A 14,967-nucleotide genomic window follows, 5' to 3' on the forward strand; every position below is an offset into this window, starting at 1 on the left:
TAGGCATTTCACACACGGGTAGTTATACGTTTGAGTTTTACGCGTCGCTGCCTGCACGTTTACTCTGGACGAGCACTAAGGAATGAGGCTCTAATAAGGAATTTTCTGGAAAAATCAACAAAAAAATTAACTTCTTAAATGGTATACAAAATCTATTTAATTCAAATACAAATATATTATTGTTATAACAAAATGTTATACAGATCTTTTAATCTATGCTAATATGATTTTTATTATACATCACAGAGAGCAAATCGTTGAAATCATAATGAAAGCTTCATGTCATGTGGGTGTTAATCCAGTTTCTGAAGATTGGTACTCTAGCCCAGACTCCTGGGTATTTAGCACTGGCACATCCTTTACCAAATGAAGTGATTCCAATGAGTACTCCGTCAACAACGAGTGGACCACCAGAATCTCCTTGGCAGGCATCTTCACCTCCGACTCCTAGACGACCGGCGCATATCATGTTTACTGTGATGGGTATTTCACCGGCATATGCTTTGACGCACTGCTGTTGGTTGACAGTTGGAAGTGTGACTTTGTACAAATCTATGGGATTGACGCCATTTTCCTTATCGTAAAATTAAAAAAACATATAAACCTGTTATAAGATCCCCAAAAATACATATGTAAAGCTAGTCATGAATAATTATTTTATATGTAAACTATACAGCAATTTACATCTTTATTGCACGAAAAATAGAATAACTTCACAAGATCGGCCATATTCGTAGAATCTTCTTCTTCTTAGTCCATGTATACTGCTTATTTTGACTATATTATGGACAATACGCGGCACAGTTTTCTTGTGCCTTTCCATGATATGTCAGCATGCTCTCACAGTCAATGTCTTTCTCTCCTTCTTTTCCATACAGTTACGTTTAATTAATACAATGCGAAGCCTTCCAACTATATTACGACAAAAAATTACCATTCTTTCAGTATTTAAGAAAATTGGTGAATTTGAGCTCTGATTTGAATTACATCCTAAACCACCAATTGTTTGAATAACAAAAAGAGAATTCATCCATGGGATACAAGAAAACCTCTCATCGCAACACTTTGAATAAACTGGTAGAATTGGACAGAGGAATCTGGAAAAATATCTGGGAGGCTGTCAATACACGAAGATTGATTAAATCCTGCAATGCTTGTAATATATCAAGCAAATTCATAACTCGGATCATGTAACATAAGATTTCTGTGCTCTTCCATTAAAAAAAATCATTATACTAAGAACGGTATTTTTTAATATCCAATACTAGGTGAGGGTAGTTAACAACTCTTTTTGCCTTTAATTTAATTTATCGTTGACATTGCTGCAAAGTTAAAATATGTAAAGGCGTAAACTTACAGATAGCATTCCCCATCCAGTTACAAGTGCTAAGGAGCCATCTGGTACAGTAGCTTCTTGGGCGGGAAGGGTGACAATAGCTACACCAGGTCCTAAGGTCAAAGGAGTCGCCAAGAACAGTAGACCGATGTCATAATCGTAAGATGTGTTGGTATATTTTTCGTGACTCACAAATTTGGTGGCATTAATCACTTGGCCGCCACCATTATTTTTGGTGGACCCTGCACGAACCTTCCATAAAGAAGGGATGTGTAATCTGGAAAACCATCAAATAGATTATAAAATTATTAAAGTGTGTATTTGTTTTGATTTATCTATCTATGTCATGACCCCGAGAGATTCCGTGAAAGTGTCACCAATTTTCACACAGCATTCGCTATTCTCATGCGAAGACTTTGATAATGACGACGATCTTGGGAGAGTGATTTTAGTGTAATCTAGAGTGAATAGCAGTGTCGACTATCAAACTCCTTTGCGTTATATTTGTATATATTCCATTAGACCAGTGGTTCCCAAAGTTGACTGGGCCCCGACCCATCTAACAAAAATTTCCAATCTTGGGACCCACCTCTTAGCTGTCTTAGGAAAAGAGGGTATAAATATTGGTAATGCTCAGATTCTCTAGTGACGAATCGTGGAACTACATAATGCTGTCTTATTTGTTCTAATTGAAATAAAAAAAATATAAGTGTTACCAATATGAATCAAAGACTGTTGAAATAAGAAACACAACTTAAATTTTAAAAAAAATTACTTAAATACCTACACCTGCAAGGTTTTTTTACAAAGTTATTTCAATGGGAAGGATGTATTTGTTTCTTATTTTTCTTCATTACAGTTTTAGCATCAACTTCAACTTTAGTTACTTTTAATCGCAGTGAGTTTGATATATCCAATTTATTTCGGTATTTAGTTTTAATGTTAACCATAGCCGAAAATCCGACCTCACATAGATATGAGGTAGTATAGAGGAGGAAGATTTTCATAGCTTCATCGAACAGGCAAGGATAATTATCAGCAACTGAGAGCCAGAATTTCGTTAACTGTTTACGATTGAAACTATTTTTCAGTGACGTATCTTCTGATAAATTAATGAGTTCTTCACTTGCTTTTGTTGACATACTAGTTAGTAAGTCGTCTTGAAATGGGTTACAAATCCAACGCAACGGATCAAGCCATCTGTAGTGCATTGGCAATTCAAATTATTATTATTTTATCACAATATTTTCCGTAACTTAAGTGTATTTCAATTTTTAAGAATTATAAATAGGTGAATGAAATATCAAATTTATCAGTTTCTATTTTTTTTAATTCATGTATACAGTGGCGAGGGCCCACTTAATATTCGCTCGCGACCCACTGGTGGGTCGCGACCCATATTTTGGGAAACCATGCATTAGACTATTCAGATTATACATTTTTCTGGTATCTTTTGTATACCAAAAAAAAATAAAGACTTACTCAACAAAGCAATGGGCCGCTGTAAGAATGACGGTGCGACTTATTATGGATCCTCCGCATAAATGATATTTAGTGCCATTGGGATCCATTCCGAATAGGCTTACTTGGTAAGGAGCCTCCTCGATGTCAGCAGGGCTTCCTCCAACAATCCTCTCATCGTGCATATTATGAATGGGGGAAAGAACAGCGCCTAAAAATATAATCATGTTTTCAAATGTTTGCAGTATAACACATATATTTTTTTATTTACTAAATTCAATAAGTAAAAAGTGAAAAAAATCTAAATACATAATAAAGTAAATACTCCAAACTAGCAACTAATGCCGACATCCCACACTTTTGGCTTGTCAAAAAATATTATAAATGATGTACCTATTGAATAATACAGGGACCCCACTATTTAATGAAAACCAAAGTAAAATATTTAAATACATAGGTATATTAGGTAAAACATATTTTACTAACCATTTGCAAAGACCATGAAACAAGCAATCACTGCAAGACGAAACATCGTGATGTTATGATAGCTGGTACCTTTATTTCGTTTATATAGGTCTGTTAAACATACAAAATCTGATTATTATAATTTATTATTAATTATATCTCAATAATTTATGCAAATGGATCAATAAATTTTAATAATAGTGTTATATTTTATATTTTTTTCGGGGAAGAGTGACCTAATTTTAATATTTTCACTTGCAAAATATTTGAATTAATGAATACTGTCATTGTAACTCATGACTGATGGTTGTATTAACATATTTCTGTTTTTACTTGGAACTTGCACAACCTAATAGGTATATATTTTGACTCCATCCATACCGCCGTACTAAGCACAGAGGCCGTAACTGACGTATTTAGGTATTTTCATGTTTTGATAAACATTCTTGTCATTACATTTATTATTATAAATGTCATGTAAATTATAAATACATTCATTCGGAAATTTTAATTATATACTTTTTGGCAACGTAAAATGGCAAATATTTACTTACTGTGCATAAATCAGTCAAAGCGAAGCAATTACTAGTAATTATGAAAGGTAAATTATAAGACACTTCAATACAAATATTAGTACGGTCTAAGAAAAGCTTTCTATGAGAGAAGGCGTAAATACATTTTTTGTACGAAAAATAACATAAATAAAATTTTCAAGGTGTGTAAACAAATCTTAAACCAAAATTAACTCATTATCATCATCAGCCTGAATCTTTCCACTGCTGGATGAAGGCCTCTGCTTCCACTTCTCTCTGTCCTGTGCGTTGCGTTGCCACGTACTTCCACAGAACTTTATCATTTCATCGATCCAGCGGCTTCTGGGTCTACCTTGCGGACGTTTTGTACCTCTTGGATACCACTGTAAGACTAAATTTTTCCAACGATTGAGTGTCCAGCCCATCTCCATTTGAGGCTTTTAATGAACTATATCACATCGCAAACCCTAGTCTGCTTCTTTATCCACTTATTCCTCTTTTTGTCCTTTCGCGTTATGCCCAGCATCCACCTCTCCATACCGCGTTGAGCTACTCTAAGTTTCTGGATCTCTCTTCTACTTAGGATCCATGTTTCATACGCATATGTGGTTACGAGAAGCACACACTGGTTGAACACTTTGTGCTTTAGACACAGTGGAAAGTCACTTTGGAAGACATTATTCAGGCGGCCAAAAGGACTCCAGCCTTGCTTTACTCTGCGAATAATTTCATCAAATATACACCCATCTATAAACATTTGTTGTCCCAGATAGAGGTAGTTTTTCACCTTTTCGAGCTGAGTGCTGAGTGATGAGGATCTCTTTTTAATAATTAAGTATTATTGGTAAATAAAATAAACAAAAAGTTCTTAAGTATTAACAGTAAAAGTAAAATAATATGGGAACTTAGTTCTCCCACTTGCCTAAAATACAGATACGGTCTCTGTGCTTGCAACGGCAGCATGAGACACGCGATCCCAGGAGCCTTATGTTGTAACTTGTGAGTGTACCTAAGTCGCCCGGCGACATGACGTCATATGACATTATTGTGACGTACTACCGGAGTGAGTCAATAGTCTTCGAGAAATTAACGCTACTCTAATACTGGCGTTATTCATTGTCCCCATACGCAATTAGGTGTTTCAGCATAATAATACCTATGATGAGCCGTGTGCATTGAGCGGCTCGCCTCGATGCGTGTATTGAGCATACGTCACAATTACGTCATGTCGTCGGGTGACTACATGTCACAAGTTACAACATAGGCTGCAGGACGTATGACATTACCGCTCGGCCATCGTAGGCGCTGTCATTTGAAACCGAATGATTGTGTACTATCCTTGGCCTGGTGACGTCCACGAAATGTTTTTTTATAATATAGTAAAATACTTATAAAAAACATTTCGTATCCCTGATAAATAACAATACAACACTTTCTTTCGTGATAATTTTTTGATTATGTACGTGTTTATTTTATTTGTTTCTCAATTTTCCTATATTGAATAAACATGATGAATAATATCTTAAACAGTTATTTCTTTTATTCAACGAATAATTCACGAGATTTAAAGAATGTACCATTCTAATTATTGAACATACATACGATATCACAGTTCAATAGGGGAACAACTCAAAATTTAAAGGTTTTGAGTTAAGATTGCCATTCGATGTAGAAATGTGTTCTCTTTATAATTCAGCAAAAAAATAGTCAAAAATTTCTGCAATGTGTCATAAAATCGAATAACCCTTTCTGAGATTGATCAGTAATTCCGTTATATAATCAAATGTATTGGTTAATTCCTTATTAAAATGTACAATTTCATTGTGCATTAATGAATTCCACTAAATTAAAAAAAACATACACTTTCATCGAAATCAAGGCTTTAAAATTAAAATGAGAATTACTGCAAAAAATCAAACACCATTATCTTGGAACAAGGTTTTCTGAGAAACAAAAAGAAAATAAAATTAAAAAAAGGGTCCGGGTCTTTTACTTTTTTCAAAAAGATTTTTTCTATTGTTTGTTTATAGTACAATTTCTCAGTATTGTTTTCAAAGTTATGTGTTTGATAAATATCTGTTATATTTTGTAAACAATCATTATCGCAATTAGTAAATGATAAATATAAATCGAGATAAAAATATTGATATATCGCTTAGAAACAACTATATTTTTTTAATCAAAGTAGAAAAATACTTCACCAATAAAAAATCATTTAAATTGCAAATGCACAGTCATCAGCGCTAACTATAATAACAAACGACTCAACCGGCCAACTATCAGGAACAAGAAAGTGACCAAGAGAGGACTCCGGAACTGCTATTCTGAATGAGGAATATTAAATATTCTTGTGTTGAATTTTATTACCTCAAATTTCCTCCCTTACATAATATTATAACCCATATGTGTCGAAAATTTATTGATCATCAACATAAAATACTTAGTTATACTGGTGATGACTGTGCATTAAGAGTTTAAATGATTTTTTATTGCTGAAGTAATTTTCTGTTTTGATTGAAAATAATTACAAGATAAAAAGAACTTTTTATATACCACGTTTTTAAATTTTCTGTTGAATAATAATATAGACTTGACAATTCTATGTATTAATAAAAACTTTTTATTGTACTTGATAGAAATACTGAATAAATATTATAGAATACAGAAATGTCATTTTGACATTTCATATTGATTTCCATAGTAACGCACGTATATATTAATAATTTAGTTGCTAGGACCCCCTTAGCAACCCAAAATAGTGTTTTACTTTTTAAGATTTTTTTCCGAAATAACTTTCCATATAAAACAGAATTAACTGTAAATAAATTCAATTCTGCTTAAAGATGGCTAAAAAGTATTAAAAGAATGCATTGTCATCGTGTCAAGTTAGTTAAAAATCGATTGCAAGATTTGTATTGGACAAACAAGAAAAAAATTGTACTGGACAAACAAGAATACGAGCTAAGAAAAACGTGGTAAAATATAACTGATTCTAATCGGTATTTTTACCTCGATTTACATTTATCATTTATTAATTGTCATCATGATTTTTTTTAAATAATTTATTTGCAAAATATAACAGATATTTATCGTCTTTATTCAATGTAGAAAAATTGAGTACATAATCACAAAAAAAAATCACGAAAGATAGTGTTAAGTTATTTCTCAGGGACACGAAATGTTTTATAATAAAGTATTTTACTATATTTTAAAAACATTTCGTGGAAGTCACCAAGTCAAAGATACCACATATTCATTCAGTTTTAAATGACAAAACCTACGATGGCCGAGCGGTAATGTCCTTGGCTCCAATCGTGTGTCTTATGGTTGTGGAGTTAAAGTATATACTTATTTGGTTGTGTAAGTTTGAAGTAAAAACATAAATGTGATAATGCAACCATCAGTCACAAGAGTATTAAAATATTTGGGCAAATTTTTAGAGAATTACTGAAAATATTAAAATTTGATCGTTCTTCCCTGAAAAAAGATAAAAGATAACACTATTATCAAAATTTATATATTCCATATGCAATGAGTATTAATTGCATATAATTTTCAGATTAATAAAGTGATTATCGGACCCTATATAAACGAAATCAATGTATCGACTATCATTACATCACGATGTTTCGTCTTGCAGTGATTGCTTGTTTCCTGGTCTTTGCAAATGGTGAGTAAAATAATATATTGTACCTAACATATCTACTTAAATATTTTAATAGGGTTTTCATTGAATAGTTGGACTAGAGTACCTACCATTAAATAAAGCATATTATTCCATAATATTTTTTCACAAGTCAAACTTTAAATACGTTTGAATAAAAAAGAGTGTTTAGTCATTACTTGGTAGTTTGTAGTGTTCACTATTGCATTATAATGTATTTTCTGTGTATTTAATTTAGTAAATTTAGTAAAAACAAAACATTCATAATTACTACTACTATTACTATTACCACTGCTGTACAGCCAATCTCTCCGGTCAGTCCAGTCCCTGCTGTCCGTTCTAGGACAACAGTCATTACAAGGTCGAAAACAAAAAATTTAACCATGAGTAAGCCACCTGTCGCTCCCAGCTGTGCGGAAACAGTTAATGTAGTGGCTTTACCGGCCACACCGGCCCCTTTCCAAGACAATTTGTCGCAGTCAGCCGGCACTGATGATAAAATATGGACCACGGTGGAAAGCAGCAAACGTCAAAACAACAAGTTTACCAAAGCAGCTGTTAACATTAGAGGTACCAAATCAGGCACTGCCTCCTGCTCTGGTATCGAGAAGACAAAATTAATTCACGTTTGGTCGCTTCATCCTGATACTACCGTGGAGGCATTGACTAGTTTTTTAAACGACAGTGTAGCTAGTGTGAAAATATCTGTTCATAAACTTCTAACAAAGAAGAATTATGCTTCATTTAAAGTTGTCGTTCCGGAGTCGGATGTAAACAAATTTATGATACCCGATATTTGGCCTGTTAACTCGGTCGTAAGCGAGTGGCAGTGGAAACGGCCTTCTCGTAGTCCGAAACTGTGACGTCCAAATAATATTAATTCATTTCAGAAGCTAGATATCTATTATCAAAACGTTCGGGGTCTTCGAACTAAGTCCGTTGATCTGCGAAATGCTGTTCTAGCATCTGACTTTACAGTCATATGTCTGAGCGAAACTTGGCTCAACGACTCAATGTGTGATTCCGAGCTGTTTGATGAAAGATATCTGGTATTTCGTTGTGACCGTAGATTTGGACAGAGAGGTGGTGGCGTTCTCATTGCTGTACGCTCCGACCGAGTGGACAGTATATCTGTTGTTGACTGTCACTTTGCTGCAGCTATTGACGTCGTTATTATTCGATTACGGTGCAATGGGTCATTTTTCACTGTTTGTTGCGTGTATTTTCCACCGCGATCGTCTCGCGATGCATATAATTCGTTCTTTTCATACTTTGAAAACTTGCCAGTTGAAAATTGCATAACCATCATTGGTGATTTCAATTTGTATTCATCCTCGACAAATATCGATCTGGAGTTTGCCCATTTTTTGTCCTGTATGAATCTCAAGCAGTTTTCAGAGATTAGAAATGTAAAATCGCGAATTTTGGACTTAGTTTTGGCGGATTCAGATTGTTGTGTACCGGTACATGCCTGTGCCGACCCACTTATACCTGAAGATGCATATCACCCCGCGCTCTCAATAGATTTGCCATTAAATTCTTTACGGTTCACAAATAGTCGTATTCAACATCATAATGTTGGAAATGGAGACAGTGAATGTATTGAATCGAAGTTTATTAATAATAATTTGTGGAACTTCTTTAAGGGCGACCTATTGCATATGTATTACGAATTTCAGAATGTTGATTGGGAAATTTTATATTCAATTAGTGACGTCAATGCTGCAGTGAAGGTATTTTACCAATGTATATATAATGTATTTGACAAATCATTCTTTATAAAAAAATCATCGGGCTCTTCGCGCAGCTACCCAAAATGGTTCAATTTTGATTTAATTAAAAACATTCGACTAAAGCACTTGCATCACAAAAAATGGAAGAAATCGAAGTGTCTCAGCGATTATATTTCATTTTCTAATCTGCGTAGGAGTGTGCATCGTTCCATTGGTGCTGCGTATAAGTCATACATTGATGGTATCGGGGGGAAGTTAGCGTCAGATCCTAAATCATTTTGGAATTACGTTAGAAGTACGCGCGACTCTTCTGCTCAATTATCATCTATGTCTCTGGAAGGGAATGTTTTGAGTGGCTCCCAGTCCATTGCTAACGGTTTCGCTCAATATTTTATGTCTGTATATTCTAAAGCTCCTTCGATATTGCCCACGCCTCACCCGGATAGTATTTCATCTTCCTGGCCGGTACTAGATATTGGTCTTCTGGATGAGACTGACATGGTGTATGCTTTCTCTCGACTATATCCAAAATCCTCAGTAGGTCCTGATGGTATCCCCCCTTGGATTTTAAAGGGCTGTCATAAGCTGTTAACTGACCCCCTACTATATTTATTTAATCTCAGCCTAAGTACTTCTGTCTTCCCAGATTGTTGGAGCCTAACCCGTATTCGTCCGGTGCACAAAAAAGGCTCGCGCTCTGAAATAATAAATTTTCGCCCGGTGGCTGTTCTATCTGCACCAGCTAAGTTATTTGAGTCTATTTTGCATAGGTATATTTATAAACATGTAGACGGTCAACTGACTGACGCTCAGCATGGATTTCGATCAGCTCGGTCAACAGTTACAAACCTTATGACGTATACTGAGTACATATCTCATTCGCTGAACGTAAATTGTCAAGTGGACGCAATTTATACAGATATGTCAAAGGCTTTTGATCGGGTAGATCATGATATTCTCATTAACAAATTAAGTGCAGTAGGTGGATCTATAAATTTTATCAACTTTTTCAAATCTTACTTTTCGCATCGCTGTCAATATGTGGAGTATGCAAGGTGTAGATCCGACGTCTTTCAAACTTATTCAGGTGTTCCCCAAGGATCAAATCTTGGTCCAATTATGTTTCTTATATTCATCAATGACATTGTCAATGTTATAAATGGAATCCAGTTTTTACTCTTTGCAGACGATTTAAAATTATATGCGTCAATTCACAGTGAATTAGATTGTCACATATTACAAAATAATCTCAACTCAATTGAAATTTGGGCGAAAAAAAATAAACTCGAATTTAATACTGATAAATGTGTGTGTATTAGCTTTTCGAAATCAAGATCTCCAATTATTTTCAACTACAATATGTCAAATAGATTACTGAACCGTCAATCAGAAATTAAAGACCTTGGCATATTGTTTGACTCACGTTTATCATTTCGCTCGCACATCACTTCTACGGCATTGCGTGCGAGCAAGCTTCTAGGATTCGTCATGAGACAAGCCAAGTCATTCAAGAATCCAACTGTTTTACGTACACTCTATGTGTCGTTAGTACGGAGTATTCTTGAGTATGGCTCCATCATCTGGAGTCCTTATGAAGTTTCCTATAAGCTTGTTTTAGAGCGTGTTCAGAAAAAATTTCTTCGTCATCTCTATTTTAAAGTTTATAATTATTTTCCTTTTGACACCTTCTCAAACGAGTATTTTCCGACTAACTTTCTTCAAGGCATGCTCGCCTTTCATTCTCTTGAAGCTCGTAGGTCACTTCTGCTCTTAAAGCATTTTTCCCTGCTCTCACGTGGTATCATTTTCAATCCCGATATTCTAGAAAATTTAAATTTTTACACACCCGTCAATTACATGCGTGGTCGCAGCCATGACCTATTTTGGGTGAAAGCTGTTTCCTCATGTCAGGCTCACCAGGCACCAATAGCGAGGGCTGTGCGGTTGGTCAATGCACTCCCTAGAGATGTAGATATTTTTGGCGATCCATTATATATTCTGTTTTTTAAATTCTATTTTATTGTTTAATTTGTATTTTTTGAATCATTGTTGTTTTCTTAAATTTTATTTCTTTTGTATAAAACTATTTTTGCTTTCTTTTTTTCCTCCACTTTGTTTTTTCTGATTTTCCTAACTGATTACTTGTAATTTTTATTCTAAATGTCATGTCGTGAACGTCCTGAATTAATAATTTGTTATGTACTCAACGTGTCTTTTTCAAATAAATAAATAAATAAATAAATAAATAAATTATCATCGATGCCAAAGTGTGAAGCATTTGAATTTATTTTTTTTATTTTTAGGTTCTGTTCTTCCCTCCATTCCTATGCAGGATGAGAGGATTGTTGGAGGAAGCATTGCTGATATCAAGGACGCTCCTTACCAAGTTAGCCTGTTCATTCAATTAAAAAATGGTACCACCATCCATTTATGCGGAGGATCCATCATCAGTCGCACCGTTATTCTTACAGCTGCCCATTGCTTTAATCGGTAAGTCATTGATTATTTTAGTATACAACAGTTATGAGCTGAATAGTCTATTTTAGTCGGCTGCTTTGTATAGTACGTAAAGGATATCTTAAACTCACTTTCATCAGTTAAAATAAATGTCACCTATTCGACGCTTGCATTCTGACTGCATGAGCAGCCTTCCATCACACTTTCAGTGAATAGGTAACGTTGGACCCGGCTCGGTCACGTGCTGCGAATGCTTCAAGAGAGTTCCAAACTGGCTTATCAGTTCTTCACGCCAACTGGATCTCCGCATCCTAAAAATCCGCTGAATATCACCCACAGAGTTTATATAATATGTGCTGTTCCTTCTGGATACTAGGAGCACTCTCCTAAACTCGTCGCCATTATCAAAGACCTCTATAAGAATAGCGAAATCTGCGTCAAAATTGGTGACACTTTCGCGGAATGTCCGGGTTCTGCCTTTTCTCCGTTTCTCTTCATCATCCTCTTATGATTCACACTAAGAGAGTCAATACCACCTGTCCAATACATTGCTGTCACTTTCACGGTACAAAGCTGTGTGATCTGGAATATCACGACGATGAAGCTGTCGTGTTAAAATATAATTTTTAATGTCGTTTAATATATTGTATATACATATATATATAAGTACCCTGTAATTAGATTTTTTAATCAACTGATTACCTTATCTCTTTTGATTAATATTGTATCTCTCTCCTACACATTTAAATATGTTTTATCTCATGTGTTACATATAGATATATATATCAAGACAAATTTAATATATATTGAAATAATTTCATAATTTACTGTGTGTTTTTCTAGTATAAAAACCGCCACTCTATGGAAAGTTCGTGCAGGGTCTTCCAAAAACGACGGTGGCGGCCAAGTGATCGAGGCCACCAAATTAGTGAATCACGAGAAATATAACAACCAATCTAACGATTATGACATCAGTCTACTCTTCTTGGAGACTCCTTTGACCTTAGGACCTGGTGTAGCTATCGTTACCCTTCCTGCCCAAGGAGCTGCTGTACCAGATGGCTCTGCAGGACTTATCACTGGATGGGGAAGGCTATCTGTAAGTTTACGCCTCTTCAGATTTTAAGTTTGTAGCAATGTTGACAATAAGTTACATATATGCAAATGAATAAATTGTTAACTACATTCGCCTAGTATGAAATACTATTGAATATTATTATTATTCTCATGCATCATGGATTTTTTCTTTATTGATAAAGCACATACATTTTATGTTACATGATCCAAGTATTGAATTTTCTTGATATATTAAAAGCATTGCACCATTTAATCGATCTTCGCGTATTGGTAGCCTTCGAGATACATCTCTGGATGTCCTAGTATAGCGATGAATGGATTTATTGTTTGAATTCCGCAGATGAATTCTATTTTTGTAATGCAATCAATTTGCGTTTTAGGATCATCATTACTTTATGAATGGTACTTATGTGCAGTATAGGTGTAGTTGAAAGGCTTTGCGTAGCATAAAATATACGTAACGTTGTGGGAGAGAAGTAAGAGAGAGAGAGAGAGAGAGAGAGCGTGCTGGCAGGTTACATATAAATTATACGTAAAACATTTCACCGTGAGCGTTCTTATCGGAAAGAGAAGACCGTATACTATACGGTCTCCAATTTTATTAGATTCAATAATTTTCATAGCTGATTTTGGCAAAATTCATGAATTTTATTTAAGAATGAAAACTTAACAAATAATCCAGTATATCGGCTATTTTCAAATTTATTTGCTGCTGGCTTCCTGTAAAGTGTAAACCGACAAGAACCGTGTTTTATTTATACATGAACTTTATGTCAGTACTATAAATGTGATACGGCGATCTGCATACGCACAAGTTTCCGGACACGGTGCTGGCATGCCGTGGGTAAGCACTGGCGACAGAGACTATTGTAAGTTCTGCATAGTGTCCATTATGCTCAAACTAAGCGGCGAGTATGAATTAAAAAGAAGATTCTACGAATATGGCCTGTCTTGTAAAGTTATTCGATGTGTAAATGTAATACATACCTATATGTAATTTTCTGTATACTTACCCACTTCACATAAAAAAATAATTCATGACTAGCATTAGGTACATGTGTGTATTTTACGGATTCTATAACAGGTTTATATATTTTTAATTTAAGTTAGGAAAACGGCACACTGCCCACAAATTTGTACAAAGTCATACTCCCAACTGTCAACCAACAGCAGTTGGAAGTTAGTTGGAAGGCTTCGCATTTGATTAATCATACGTAACTGTGTATCTCCAGATTTTTATGATCAACTATATCAATTTATTTATGGTGTTGCGATGATAGATTTTCTTGTTTTAATCCTATGGATGAATTTTCCTTTTCTTATTCAATGAATACAATTGACGTTTTATGATATAACATCAACCTAAGCCCAAATGTCTCAAATAAGCCAATTTTCATATATACTGTATGAATGTTAACTTGGTGTATTAATCTACATACATATTACGGTCCACTAAGCAAAGAATACGAAATAAATGAAGAAGATTCTATGCATATCACCGGTCTGGCAAATTTATTATTTTTACATGCAATAGCGATATAAATTGCTGTATAGTTTACATATAAAATAATTCATAACTAGCTTTACGTAACATATTTATATATTTTTTTAATTTATCAAACAGGAAAACGGCATCAGTCCCACAAAATTGCTCAAAGTCACCATCCCAACTGTCAACCAACAGCAGTGCGTCAAGGCATACATCGGTACATCAACCATCACCGATAACATGATATGCGCCGGTCGTCTAGGAATCGGAGGTGTAGGTGCCTGCCAAGGAGATTCTGGTGGCCCACTCGTAATTGGCGGAGTCCTCATTGGAGTCACCTCATTCGGTACAGTATGCGGCAGTGCTAAATACCCAGGAGTCTGGGCTAGAGTACCAGTCTTCAGGAAGTGGATTGACAGCAAAATGTAAATCTTTCATTATGATTTCCACGATTTGCTTTCTGTAATGTACAATACAAATCATGTTAGCATAATATATTAAATACCTGTACAACACTTTGATATATTAATATTTTATTTTATTTGAAATATATTATATACCATTTAAGAAGTTGATATTGTTTCTTATGATATTTTCCACAAATTTCCTTATACGTGTCTCCTGCCTTATTGTCTAGGAATTAGTTAATCCGGATTTCAATATTTTGCAGGGATTCTAGATTTTGTACAGTAATATGTAATTTTTGTTTTTTTATTGACCTCATTTTACTGTCGATGTGGAAGATTTAAAAT

The 14,967-nt window shown here is 34.6% G+C and overlaps 2 protein-coding genes across 2 annotated transcripts; one reads left to right on the forward strand and one right to left on the reverse strand.

The window, feature by feature from the left end:
* Positions 1-277: 277 nt before the first annotated feature.
* On the reverse strand, positions 278-4,226 carry LOC147078921 (trypsin-1-like). Its single transcript, XM_085955509.1, has 5 exons — positions 4,166-4,226; positions 2,819-3,008; positions 2,696-2,716; positions 1,358-1,613; positions 278-574 (listed from the first exon to the last, which is right to left on the reverse strand). The coding sequence occupies exons 1-5, from the start codon at positions 4,224-4,226 to the stop codon at positions 278-280; spliced, it is 825 nt and encodes a 274-aa protein (XP_085811635.1).
* A 3,193-nt stretch (positions 4,227-7,419) lies between these two features.
* On the forward strand, positions 7,420-14,676 carry LOC147078922 (trypsin-1-like). Its single transcript, XM_085955519.1, has 4 exons — positions 7,420-7,465; positions 11,496-11,682; positions 12,493-12,748; positions 14,351-14,676. Exons 1-4 carry the CDS (start codon positions 7,420-7,422, stop codon positions 14,642-14,644), a joined length of 783 nt encoding a protein of 260 aa, XP_085811645.1. The 3' UTR covers positions 14,645-14,676.
* Positions 14,677-14,967: the final 291 nt, after the last annotated feature.

The sequence above is a fragment of the Rhyacophila brunnea genome, unplaced genomic scaffold (assembly GCF_057557595.1).
Source record: "Rhyacophila brunnea isolate RB1 unplaced genomic scaffold, BYU_Rbru_1.0 scaffold_10, whole genome shotgun sequence".
NCBI classification, from domain to species: domain Eukaryota; kingdom Metazoa; phylum Arthropoda; class Insecta; order Trichoptera; family Rhyacophilidae; genus Rhyacophila; species Rhyacophila brunnea.